The sequence below is a fragment of the Dermacentor variabilis genome, unplaced genomic scaffold (genome assembly GCF_050947875.1).
Source record: "Dermacentor variabilis isolate Ectoservices unplaced genomic scaffold, ASM5094787v1 scaffold_12, whole genome shotgun sequence".
NCBI lineage: Eukaryota > Metazoa > Arthropoda > Arachnida > Ixodida > Ixodidae > Dermacentor > Dermacentor variabilis.
The window spans coordinates 23812907-23826933 of NW_027460280.1; the positions used below are offsets into that span (position 1 = coordinate 23812907).

General features: G+C 47.6%; 1 protein-coding gene across 1 annotated transcript in view; it reads left to right on the plus strand.

Moving 5' to 3' along the window:
- The window catches only part of sli (slit guidance ligand), a 416482-nt gene that overhangs the window by 282896 nt on the left and 119559 nt on the right, over positions 1–14027 (plus strand). Inside the window, exons 9-13 of the mRNA XM_075676723.1 lie at positions 6873–7026; positions 8993–9064; positions 9164–9235; positions 10313–10384; positions 12412–12483. Of these exons, the coding sequence (XP_075532838.1) occupies positions 6873–7026; positions 8993–9064; positions 9164–9235; positions 10313–10384; positions 12412–12483 (442 nt within the window). The remainder of the gene's footprint in view (positions 1–6872; positions 7027–8992; positions 9065–9163; positions 9236–10312; positions 10385–12411; positions 12484–14027) is intronic.

Below are 14027 nucleotides of genomic sequence, written 5' to 3' on the forward strand. Positions count from 1 at the left end.
ACCGCCTTTAGTTAGCTACGATGCTTACAACCACAATGGGAATGACATCCTGCAAAGAACAAATGGCCACGTCTTGGCAGGTGGCCAGAGTGGCAGGTGGCAAGAGTTCATGAAATGAGAACATTGTGACAAAGCAAAAACACTTTATTAAAATGTAATGCTTATGCAAGGTTCGAACAAACTGTGTGAGAAATGCAAATAGAAGTAAAAGTACATCAACAATGACAAAAGTCGCAGAAAGGATTCGTAATGAACTCGAAAGTGAACATTCACTAGCACATAAAATTCCAAGTACACATACAAAAATGAACAGAAAAACCTGGAGTGAACTAAAGTGTCTAATTTATCATAGTAAAGTGCGCGTGCTATTAGATGGACTAGAGTTATGCAGAAGTGACATCGGAGCGAATGGAAGAAGACTGAAAAATGCAAGAGTATGAATTGGATGGTAACTGCCTCCAAGCAATGTTACCAATCATCTAGAAGCTTGAAAAGAGCACAAAAAGAAATACCACCGCATACCATCATAAAACAATCCTGTGACAGAAATAAAAAAAAAAATGGGAACAATGCGAAATTGGAAATATTGCCTTTAGGATATATCAAAGAAGGTAATGGCGAGAAAAAAATAACCATACAACAAAAAAGCAATCAAGTGAAATTAGTACAGAATACTTAAACGTGTAACATTCAGTGTAACAATTAAGTGAACACTACTGTAGTACAGCGAACGATGAGACAGTAATGCTGCATCTTGCCACTCCAGAACGTGAGAAATGAATATGCAAGCCTCATATTAGAAACTTACATAAACATGGACATAAACTGGAATGCACTGGAAGCTGCATTTGTGTAACAAAGGAAGCAATGGTCATAATAAATAGTAAGTGTTTTATCTAAAAAGCCCTTTACAAGAGGCAAAGTTGTACCTCTCTGGCAAAAACAAAGTTGCAACGAATAATTTGCAAGCCAGCAAATACAATAATTAGCACACTGACATGTCCCACTTTGCGCACATCTCCAGTCTCCTAAAGTAAAAAAAAGCACTCTGAATGAGAAAAACGTTTAACACATGTAGCCCAGAGCAAATTCTTTGCCAGTTCACTCACACTTTCACATCCAAAAACATTTGCCACAAAGTCCAGGCACAGTTCCACTGATGTTTACCAATTCACCCCCACTTTCACGTCCAAAAATATTTGGCACACAGTCCAGGCAGAGCTTCATAGATAAACAGCTTGAGAGCACCCTACTGATTATTGTGCAGTCCCGCTGCTGGAAATAGAACTGCCGCAAATGCTGGTAGTGGTTTCAATCTAGACACACTTGCTGCCCTGGACAGGTATGTTCAGATATCTGCACTGGTGCTCTATTTTGTCGAAGTAGACACATTGATGCACTACGCTGGTAATTGAAATGTTTTGAATGCACAAGTATTGGCTTCACCAGAAAGACTTGCCCACATACCACCACTGGCATATATATGCACTTGCTCTTCACTCAGTAGCATTGAACTTAAAGTGTTCCCTATGTGGGAGCCATGTGTAAAACCGGTGTCGCACGACCACTCTCGATCGCGATCAAGCCCGATCCGGATCGAAATTATCGATGCGACTGGCTCACTCTCGTAGCTTGCGCAGAGGAGCCATCACGACCGAGAAATTCGATTTGTAACGGACTGGATAGCGGCTAAAAGAGCCCCGTGTGAAACCGGTACTAAATAATGCACAGACGTACGCTAGGAAAATGTGTTGCACAAGGACAAAGAACTGCGACATGCCCTGTTGTGCGAAGCGCGCGAACAGAACACATGTATATATATATATATATTAAAAAAACTGTGAGAGCGTTTCGCGAACTCCATGCGCACACATGGCACCCGCACGAACTCGGCAGGCCGCCGTAAAGCGCGAAGGGCGCACAGCGTACATTCCGACACATTTCCCAAACTGCAAACAATCGTACTACCTAAAGCATACAAGTTATTTTATACCAAGGGCATACTCGACTCACGTATGCAGTATGCACAAGCGAGTTATGCAGCGTACATGCTGTATCCATTCGCCAAATAGTAAAATTGATAACAAGCACAAAGCTACAAGGGACTCAATACATTACTACCATTTGAGGCGTCAAATAAAATCGAATTTGGCCGTTTCATATATTGGACACAATATATGGACACATGTGGTACACGGTAATACCATGACATACCCATCACGTGGGTAAAGGGGGCGAAAACACAATCGAGAACCTGAAGCGCAAACGATAAAAGCACGGTATGGTGCACGCAAAATTCTGTCAGTGCGCTGTAGCGCGAGGGAAGAAAATAGGGTGAGCACTTGACCTCACCTTTTGGGATACCGCACTCATAGTGAATCATTAAAAAAAAGCCTGTTTGAACCAGTTCCCTTGTCTGCAACACTCTTGCTAAACGGGAGACTAAAATACCACGATGATGGCTCTATTGCGGAGATCGGCAAGGTGCGCACAGACAGAAATTTTGCCGCCTTTCTTTGCATTCTGCAAAATGCTTTCTTGTTAGGATCACGCATAGCGGCCGACCCCGACGCTAGGGACACACAGGCACGATTTCGTCCCTCTAACTTTCGTCCTTATACTGCCCTTAACGCCTTAATTACAGCGTCAGTGAAAAGGCGCCTCACATAACATGACAGTGAACTTGAAGAGCTGATTAGTGCCCTCCACTCCACGCCCTCCAATTGAAAACACTACTGATTTCCAAATTAATCTACACAAACAGATCGCACAACCCAAACTAATCACAGAACGTCGTTTTCTTGACGGCAAAACCCTGCAACACTTACATGACAAAGGGCAGCGGCAGCACATTCAGAACAGCCGCTATCATACCACAGCGCAATGCAAGTGCGATAACGTTATTATGCCCGGCTCAAACAGATCGCACAACCCAAACTAATCACAGAATGTCGTTTTCTTGACAGCAAAGCACTGCAACACTTACATGACAAAGGGCAGCGGCAGCACATTCAGAACAGTCGCAAACAGACCATAGTGCCATGCGAGTGCGATAACGTAACTATGCCAGGCTTCACGAATAACGTGGCCGCCTTGATCAAATAACAATTGAAAACACTACTGATTTCCAAATTAAAACCACACAAACATATCGCACAACCCAAACTGATCACAGAATATCGTTTTCTTGACAGCAAAATACTGCAACACTTACATAGCAAAGGGCAGCGGCAGCACGTTCAGAACAGCCGCAAACACACCACAGCGCAATGCGAGTGCGGTGACGTGACGACGCCATGACGACGCGACTATGCCCCGGCTCGCCCGGCTGCGCGGCATCACGAATCACGTGGCCACCTTGGTCACATGATTTGACGACGGTATCGCCACCTTGCGCAAGGTTGGATCGCGTTGATAGGTTGTTGAATATTGTAGAAGCCGCTAAAGAGGCTGACGCGCCGTGGCGTGGCGGTGGCGTTTTGAGTCGTTTGCAAAACGTATTCACCCCTCGTTTTTAAGCTGTCTGGCTTCCAACGTTATCAAAACGTATTCACCCCTCGTTTTTAAGCTATCTTGTTTGGAACGTCTTTGATGCGTCGATTTTGGTCAAAAATCCTTTTCAGACGTTGAATCCCTTAATACGACGTTTTCAAGACTTTGTGTGCTACCTGGGTAGTCAGTACTGCTTAAGTATGAAACTTTAAAGTGTCACGAGCTTATTCGGTTGTCGCGAGGTCTCATCCGCCGACAGATGATGCCCAAACCAAAGAAGTTAACTGTATGTGGTCTTCGGGTCTCGCAGGCGTACGGACCACCGCGGGTTCGAGCTTAGCGAGCCACAGGGCCGCGTCAGCCGTCGTCCTCTAGCGCCGCTGCGCGCGAGCTCAGGCCACAAGGGGCTACCGAGCGACGCACGCAAGAACACAGTATTGGCCTAAGTTAACTGATACCGTTTATTGTATCCAGCGGCACCTTACACTGCACAAACGCCCGGTCCCGGGGCGGCGGGGAACCAAAGGGGTCCCGCACCAAGGGCGGAAAATACAGTCAGGGGCGCCTGTAGCACGTCGCTGCGAGAGCACAGGCTCAAGCTGGGACGCGCCGCTAGGAAAAGTCCCGGCGGCTATGCTATAGTACTTGCTCTCGCGATAACCGATGAGCCAACTCGCGAGAGCTCGGGCAATCTCCTTCGGCTTGGGCCTCCGATAAATGCGGCTCGGCGTGGTACAACCTCGCGCGAGCACTAGGCACCCGTTCTTCGGCTTAACGTCGGGACAGGATCAACACGAGGTTCGCGCTCCCCGCACTGGCAAAGGCACCGTGCGTGAGCTCAAGTCCGAGTCACAAAGGTGCCGGCAGACGAGAGGAAGCATGTGCGTACCCGGCGCATTCCCAAGGGAGAAGAGAGCATGCTACCGCCACGAGAGTAGCCGCCAGCGGCCGCCTCGTGACATCAGCGCCCTCACCGCGAACCATCGCGAGTGGATCGCCACCGCTGACAACTGGTTCGGAGCGAGGAGACCGTGTGGCTTAAGGATTGCGGAACTTAGGTGAAATGCGCCCGCGCAATGGCGCGTCGAATTCCCTAATCCCCGCAACTGGAAATTCTATGACTGCGAATGCTGACATTTATAGAAGTTGAGGAGACCGAATTCTTTTTTTTTCTTTTAAAACTAAACCATGGTGGGCGTCATGCCCGACCGGGACGAAATGAAGACGTGAGTACGAACCGTTTGACAGGTATTCTGAGATTGCAGCTGTGTTTTTGTACAGGGTGTCCCAGCTAACTTTAGCCAGAGTTTAAAAGTATGCGATTGCCACGTAGCTGGATAGAACCAAGGTAATGTTGTTTGAAATCGCTTGGAGATACTCAGATATCTTTTTTCATTATACCTAACTACATAATTAGTCCTAATTAATTAACTTATCAATATTATAATTAAATGAAAAGTCTCAATTAGGAAATCGTAGAGCGACATCAAAAACTACCGATACAGCTTTCTGTTGATCAATACGTGTTACATAAAAGTATTTTTCCGAGCGTGAAAAAAGCCGACAAATACACACAAAGTGTCTCGAGTGGCCAGTCGCGTGGCAATTTAATAGCGATGATGTTGGAAACGCTTTGCAATACATGTCTAAGGGGAAAAGTGGAAGGAGAAGATGAAATAACAGTCGACTTGATCAAAGATAGAGAGCATGTGATACTCGAAAAGCTTTCGACCCCTTATACGCAATACCTTGATACTTAATGTATTCCAGGGAGTTATACTGAAGTCATATTGAACATCATACGGGTCTATGAAAAGGGAAACGTTAAATGATTGAAGAATTATAGTCCCATTAGCTTTCTGCCAGTATTCTACAAAATATTCACCTAGGTAATTTCCAATAGAATCGGGGCAACAGTTGAAAGCAATCAATCCAGAGAACAGGCTGGTTTCAAGAAGGGGTATTATACAATGGATCACGTCCATCTCGTCAATAAGGTAACTGATAAATCTTCGGATTGAAAGCAGCCTCTCTCAATGGTTATCATAGATTACGAAAAGACATTTCATTCGATAGAGATACCAGCAGTCATGGAGGCATTGTGTAGTCAAGGAATACACGAATCATGCGTGAATGTCTTAACAAATATCTGTATAGTCTCGAGAGCTACCTTCATTCTTCACAAGAAAAGCGGAAAAATACCGATCAAGAAAGGGGTCAGGCAAGGAGACAATCTCTCTGATGCTATTCGATCACTGCATGCTTAGAAATATTGAAGCTATTAGACTGGTAAGGAATAGAACTGATCAGGATCAGCGGCAAATATCTCACCAACCTGCGGTTTGGAGATGACGTTGACTTGTTTAACAATGCTGGAGATGACTTGCAACAAATGATTGAAAACCTTAGCCAACAAAGTGTAAGAGTAGGGTTGAAGATTAATATGCAAAAGACGAGGCATTGTTGTATAGCCTGTCAAGAGAGCGAGGATTCATGATTGGCAGTCGGCCTCCACAATCTATGCACGAGTACGTTTTTCTGGGTCCGTTACTAACTGGGGGCACTGATCATGAGAACGTAATTACAGAAGAATAAAAATGGGTGGGAGCGCACATGGCAGGCAGTACCAAGATATGACCGGCAGCTTACCGCTGTCCTTGAAAAGTGTACAATCATTGCGTTCTACTAATTCTAACATGTGGGATAGAAACTTCGATGATAAGAAGGAGGCTTGAGAAGAAGTTAACCGTGCACAACGAGCAATGGAAGGAAACATGTTAGGCGTTGCGCCTATCCTTAAAGGGCAGAAAGTGTGGATGAGAGAGCTGACGGGGGTAGCCGATATTCTGGTTGCCTTTAAGAGGAATAATTGGAGCTGTGCAGGGCACGTAATGCGTAGTGCAGATAACCGGCGGTCTGTTAGAGTTACAGAATGGGTGCTAAGGAAAGAAAAGCACAGTCGAGAATGGCAGAAAATTGGGGGGTGGAATGAAATTAGGAAATTACTAGACAAAGATAGCTGGCGCAGGACGAGAGTAATTGGAGATTGTCCTGCAGTGGTCATAATAGGCTGCCAATATTTGTTGCTGGGCTAGTTGGTTCAATGTAATAAAGGAATACTGGTAAGCCCAGTTTGGAAGGCGGGATAAGAGAAAGACACCGAGGCACAGGACAAGCGCTTTTCCTGTGCGTCGGTGTCTTGCCTGGAAACTGCGCTTGCCAGTATTCATAAATATGCTGCTTATGATGTTTCATTCCTGCGGTGTTTGTTTCACTGTGTCCACCTGCGCACTGGCGCGGGCTGCTGCCTTGTTGCGGTCATGTGCACCAAAGCGTTCGCACTCCGTGGCATGAGCCTGATCTCCCGGGTTGGCGCGCAGGCTCGGGACTTCCGTGGCCGCGCCCGGTCACCGGAGGCTGCCAGCGCGCTAGCGCGTGCCCCTTTCCTTGCACCTGCATGGACGGCGTGGTTGACTGCCGCGACAAGGGGCTCACGGTGCTGCCGCAGCACATACCTGAAACGACCACCGAGTTGTGAGTACATACAGGCGCGCTCTGTCGTGGCTGTTGATAGTCATGCGTGTGACCCTCCACGTTATGTAGCACTGTAACCAGTGCTGGTGTCGCCGAATTATGCGCATGCACTGTGTGCTGCGCTTTCTGCTAATCACGGGCCCGTGCTTTCGAGCCGCTGAGTTGCCGTAATCACTGTCTATTCGGCTGGTTCCAACTGCGTTCCTGCTTGCGCGGCAACGATGTGCAGCCAGCCCGAGGTCGGAGCCAAAAGCCTGCGTTCAGTCGCTCGCCAGAACGATCGGTGGCTGGAAAGACGTCATCATTTTTTCTGTTCTAACCGCACGTGATGGGAACACCCGTCAAATGAACTAGCAGCCACGTGAGCGGCACTTAGTTGAATGTCCTCCCTTAAATGAGGTGAATGCACCTCCGAGCGCTATAAGCTGGAGTGCGCTGCTCTGAAGATCCTGGCGAAAGTGTTTGTTCCTTAGCCTCTCGTTATGTTTATTTCTTTTTCGCCGAGTGACCGATCCCAGCCGCACGTGCGCGCCAATGAGGAAGGTCACGAGGAAGAGAAATGGGAGAGAACTACATAAATACGGCCCCGATATTATTCAGCAGTGGTTCACAGAGAGTAGTGCTCCACATTATTTCTACTGTGCGCAGACACCGCACGTATTATACCTGGTGTGTCAGTGAACACTTTCAAAATATTTTAAAGCTTGCCTGTTGCAGTTTGCATAATTCTAGTTCATGATCTAGTCTACTCGAAGTGGCGGGCACTAATAGCACAAGTTGAAAGGCATAATCTAATAATTAACAAAAATTAACTAATGAACTTATTAACCAATTACCTGATGGCCCATATTGTAATTTACAAATTCTAGCGGTGGAGTTTTGAAGGCGGATCCACTTGGAACGAATTCTCAGGATGACTCCAGTTTCGGCAGATTAATTGCCGAACTTTGCGGAGAAATGCATTGGCGTTCCAGATACGTTACTTCGTTTTATTCATCGAAGCACAATATTAACTGGAACGCCGATACATTTCTCCGCAAAGTTCGGGAATTGATATCTCGAAACTGGCGTCATCCTGAGAATTCGTTCCAAGTGGATCCGCCTTGAGAACTCCACGGCTAGAATTTGTATATTGCAATATGGGCCATAAGGTAATTGGTTAAGAAGTTAATTGGTTATTTTTTTTTAATTATTCAAATATGCATTTCAACTTTCTGTGAAATTAGTGTCCGCCGCTTCAAGTAGACAGCTCATGAACTAGAATTGTGATATCTGCCACAGGCAACCTTTAATAATTTTTGAAAGTGTTCGCGTAAACACCCTGTGTAAGAACCCGCCGTAGTCTTGTTCAGTAGCTAAGGCGTTGTGCCGCTGAGCACAAGGTTGCTCGTTCGATTCCCGACCGTGCCGACTGCTTTTCGGTCTGGTCGGAATGCGAAAACGCTCGTATGCCCTGCTTCTGGCGCACCTTGGATAACCCCAGGCAGTCGGATTCCCGCGCTCCACTACTGCGCCTTTCATAGCTTGGCATGGGTTTGGCTCGTTAAACCCAGCCATTCAATCGATAAAAACCATGATGAATATTACCGAACTTCTTCAGTGCGCAGGAACCACCGACACGAAAGGAATTAGTCCGTGGTTTGAACGGGGGGTACCAACTAGCTCTACCTCTCACATTGTAAAAACGTATAAGAACGTTAGTCTTGAGGACCATTAAATTCGGCGATACGTTTTGTCGTTGATACGATTTCTCCTTTCGAGGTGAAATAAAGATTGATTTTATTTGAAGAAACTTGCTCGATCGCTAGTATTTTAAGGGTCTTGTAGCCAGCAGTAATGCATGGTGCGGGCGCCCTGGAACCCGTCGAAACTGTTTATCGCGGGCGCTCCTATTGCACGTCTACTTTTGTGCGCCGTCTACCATGGGCCTGGCATCTGACCATAGATCTGTCGTCTTTCTTTGCAGGCGGCTAGAACAGAACCAAATCACGGAGGTCCCCTCGCAAGCTTTTGCGCACCTAAAATGGATACGTCGAATGCAAGTTGACCCGCCCTTTTCTCTCATGCTCCAAACGACCACCAGAAAGCGGACGTGTTCAAAAGTGATTTTGGCTTTGTTTTCTTTTTTCTTCTGCAGCGATCTCAGCAGCAATGTTATATCGAAAGTAGCCCCTGATGCGTTTAGTGGGCTCAAGTCATTGACATCACTGTAAGTAAATTTCACGACATATATAATTTTACCCCTATTGCGATAGCAACTATATGGACACTCAAGGGGCATTTTGCCGTCGGCGTCGCCGTGAGGTTCCGTATGAAGCCCACGGGTGATAAAATCATCGCCGTGTGCCATATGCTGCATGTGCGAGTGAAAGCGTGCGAGGGTGAGCCATCGATTGCGGCTCAATCTCGCGCACGGAAAGGCGGAAAGCGGGAGGAATTAAGCGCGCCGCCTTTCGTCACGCGCAAGGCTTCGGGGGGCCGGAGAGGGGGGTGGGGCGTTCTACTACGGGCGGCCACGCGCGCCCGGCCACGCCGCTGTATCTTGAAAGCCATCTGCGACGGGTACAGCGCCCGCTGTGTTTTCGCGGCGTAGTTCGCGCTGGGGGGGGGGGGGTGATGCGAGCGGCTGCACGAAGGTCAGTTCGCTCGCTGCTGCTGCCGCATTTCCTCATTGCAGCGTTTTGACAGCGAGTTTCCGCGTTCATCGAGTGATATGTGCTCTTGTTGGCTTGTGTGTGCGTGAAGAGAAGGAAGCTATGAAGCTACGTGGCTATGAAGGCAAAGCACGCACAAGTGACAGCGCTTCTGAAAAGGATCCCGCGTCTTAATCCACGTTAGTTTAGGCTGGGGAAGAGAAAACATAAACACCTCATTAGCAACAGTTAAATAATACAGAACACACCACTTCGTGTAAAGGTTTACTTATTTTGCGGCTTCCTTTTCCCTTCCGCGTCTGGGGAAATGCGAAACCGTCGCATGTGAAAGCTGCGTTGATTCAGCGTCTGTTCCGAGCAACCAAAAGCACCGTCGAACGCTGCCGGACTACTTGGCCCAGTAACACATGTGCAGCAGCCACGCACCCGTAGCTTCCCTTTCATAGCTACAGAAAGTTGTCCGCGAGTATAGCTATGGGGGGGGGGGGGTTACAAGTTTATGCGGCCGATAAAACTACTATCCTTACTTCCACTAGCTGTCCACTAATTTGCTATCGCAATCGATGTTTCGCATTTGAAGAGAAACTGCTACTTTTTTAAGCTACTAACTAGTCACCGTCTTCATTTCGTAGAGTCCTCTACGGGAACCGGATATCAGATCTCCCTCCTGGTATATTTCATGGCCTTACCTCCCTCCAGCTGCTGTAAGTTATACGTCGATTTATCATGTCAGTGTCTCAGAGTTTGTTGTCTTGAAATGTACAGGCTGTAACTCGTGACAAGAAACCGAGAACTTTTCTGTATGTCTTGGGGAGAGACTACGACAGATCCGTTCTTTTTTTCCTGCAGTAGTCTCATGGCGCTCCGTCGGCTCTTGATGGAGACAGTATATTGTGCAGATGACGAGATAAACATGTATCTACGTCTGTGTATGACGTTAAAAGTGGCGTAATTTTTAAAAAAATGCTAGTATTGCCATGGCAGGTCGATCACGGCCCGGATTATGTTCTGACAAAGTGGCGGAAAAGTACGCAGTGTTAAGGTATCACTTCCAGTTATTGCGCAGTAGTTGAGTGCTGTGACGTGGCCCTCGGTGTTACGCCATGCAGTCGAAAGTTGTCCATCGGCGAACACGACACCGAAACGGTGAGGGTTCGGTGCAAAAAAGCCACGTGCAGGATGTACCTCTTATACTGGACATTCCACAGTCACCGTTGAGGGATGTAGTAACCTTATCGACCGCATAGGTCCTGATTTCGTCTAGCAACCTAAGATTAGCTCCTGAACAACACCGCGAGAAAAGCGTTTTGTCGTGCGCCCTTTTCTGACACCAGACTGACGATTTAATCTCGTTAGCGCAATGACTGTGAACAGCAATGAGCTGGCTACTCTTCGATGCGTTTAGAGATGACCTTGATCATCGTACGTTACTGCTGACTGAGATGTGAGAACCAAGTTTCGTCATGCCGTCGTCGTCGGGCCGTTGTGCATGTGTTTCCCGTGTTGGGCCCTGCGTGAAATTGAGTTGACAGGCTCTACGGGTTACTAGAGTACGGGGATTTTCCATGTTGAGCTACCCACCATGCGGAACGAAGAGGACCACGACGACGGCATCATGGCGACTTAAGGTACGTCAGTGATGACGGCGTATTTCATTCAATGCAAGTGTTCTTTTTTTCTTCTTCTTGGCGCTCCCTATACCAGAGCTATAATAGCGAATGCGCTTCACCGTGGCATCGACGGCCTTGGGCACTGGCAGTCTCTCTCTCGAATGGTCTCTTGGTCCGACCATTACTGCAAGAGGGCCAATTTCCGCACCGTCAGTGGCCCTATAGGCCTTGAGGCACTCGCGGTTAATAGCGAGATGTCAAAAGTAGTTTCTGTATAAGTTGCCGCCACACTGTTGCCACTGGCACATTGCTCTTCACGAGTGAAGTGGCACGCCTGTGGCTTGCGTGGTTTGCGCATATAAAAACGTCACGTGGTTTGCGCATATAAAAACGTCGGCACAATACTCGGTTGCGCGCCGTTCTTATGTGGTGCGGAATCATGGCAAAGTTTATCCTGTTTAACACTATTTATGCGTTTACCAGGATACTAAACGCTTACCTGAGCAACTCGCTAACAACTGAATGCGTTGCTTACTGGTTCGTACGGTCGCACCGTGTGTCTGAAGCTCGAATGCGTCGAATCCAAGGAGCAATATTTCCGACGCCCCAGTGTCTCTTCTGTTAGCTCGCACTGCACTCGTGGTTTCATTTATGGCACTCGCGAGTGTTCTTGTTTTCTGTGTTGATCGTGAAATATTTTGGAGTGAGCATTTGGGTTCTTCCACTAATGGAATTCCCCAGCTTGTAGTGCTCACGAGGGACGCCAATTTAATCAGCACAACTATTTTGTTGCGCACCCGGAGTCATTACTGCTCTAGAAAAATGGCGGCCTTGGTCAGCCGTGCGGCTAGCGTGCCGATGCAGAAGCGAACGGTTCCCGGAACAGTATTCTCTCATTGAGAATGCAGCCAACACAGTTGAAACATTGGCCGCCGCCGTCAGCTCGCTTTCGCCAGGTTTGAAAATTTAATCTGCTCGAACGAAGTCGACCAATGGAAGCACAAATAACGCTGGCTTCTGCGAAAACAAACTAGCTTTGCGCTGAATGCCGGCACGTTCGCTGATGACAGGCTGTTCGCTCGCACATATATGTGATGAGGCGCCTTCCTTGTCCTTCGCAGGCTGCTGAACGCCAACCGGATATCATGCATAAGGAAAGACACGTTCAGGGATCTCCGGAACCTGAATTTGCTGTGCGTATATCCTTCCTCTGTGCTCTCTTGCTCCCCATCTCATGCTTTATGCAGCCTGCGTTCCTTGTGCCCTGCCTTTCCTGCAGCGTCACTGGTCGCTGGCAGATTTCTCTACGGGGAGCCCCGCCGCGCATTAATCATGCAACGTTGGCGTCGGAACGAGAATTGTATAAATTTTAATGGCATACGGGGGGCCGTGTGGATTACGCTCCCTTTATTGCTGGAGCCAAACAAGGACGTAAATTAAAGGGAGCCTATTTCATCGCTCTTTAATGAGATCATAGGAAAGAGAGCTTCGAAAATGGTAAAAGCAAATCTACGAAGCTTTTTGCGTCTTCTAGGAAACAGCATTAATTGACGTTGAAGAAATCGCCTTGTAAACAGAATAAAAATGCTCAATTTTAAGTTGCACTGTTAAGTCACATGGGTGCACTTGCACCGTGCCGCAGTATGAGTTGCGCTGGTCGATCTACTTCTGCAGGGTAGCGCCGGGGTTCCTTGAAATATTTATCACCTTTTGGATTGGCTTGTCGCTTGCGATGTTGAGCGAGTATTTTTGCCGCCGATGCCGATGGCGGGAATTCGGAGCATGTCGAAGCAACAGATCTGACGTGATCAAATGGAGACATCCTGAACAGCGCAAACGCAGGCACCGCTTGAGTCGAGTGCGCACTCAAGCGGCTGCTGACCCGAGATGCACCGAGCTAAAAAAATGTGTGTAATCGTGGCCATCGCGATACGTTTTAGGCGCCGGATGTCTTAGCAAAGGAAGGCTGGTTACAATTGTACGATAGAGACAGCGAGATTATTTTTTCAACGATCCTTTATCTGCGCCGGTCGCCTAGTTCATTCGCCAAGATTGATTAACGTTTTAAATAAGGACAGTAGGACGTGTGTTGCATCTGCAGAAGTGAAGCCGATCAGTGTTCACATAGCAACAATCCTCGAAGTTTGATTCTGCAATGCACGAGGCTTGCTCTCTGGCAAATTAAGCGAAACACGTCAATGGCGGGAATTTTGCCGCAAGTTTTGCGGTCCGTGTATTGAAATTGACAATAGTCTCGCTATATTTAGCAGAGATGTCTTACGCTTTGGCAGGCTTGAAGTAAAGCAATTCACAATAATTGACAAAAGATTACTGAACCTTAGCAAATTCGAGTTGATCAGCGATTATTTCACAATTTCTCGTGTCCACCAGCCTGTGTCGCCACTAAGAGGGCAGCTTGACCTGCTTCCCACCCCTTAGTGCAATCGAACGTATTAGAAGGTCGTAGGATCCCACCGCCGCCACTGGCTTGACGCGTGGATGCCGAGTTGTTTCACGCTCTCTCGCTCACTCTTTGCCGGGTGGAGTTCATAGCGTGCTGTCGTCGGGACATTTTCGTCGAGCGGCGCTTCTACTGTCGACTGGAAGGCGAAGCATAGCTGTCAATATATGCGTCCCCTTAGGAACCATTAATAGGTCCTGTACTGACCGTGAGTACGGAGATTTGCTTTATGACGATTGCTTTAAATTTCGGAAGGATCACCTCAAGCCCGCAATA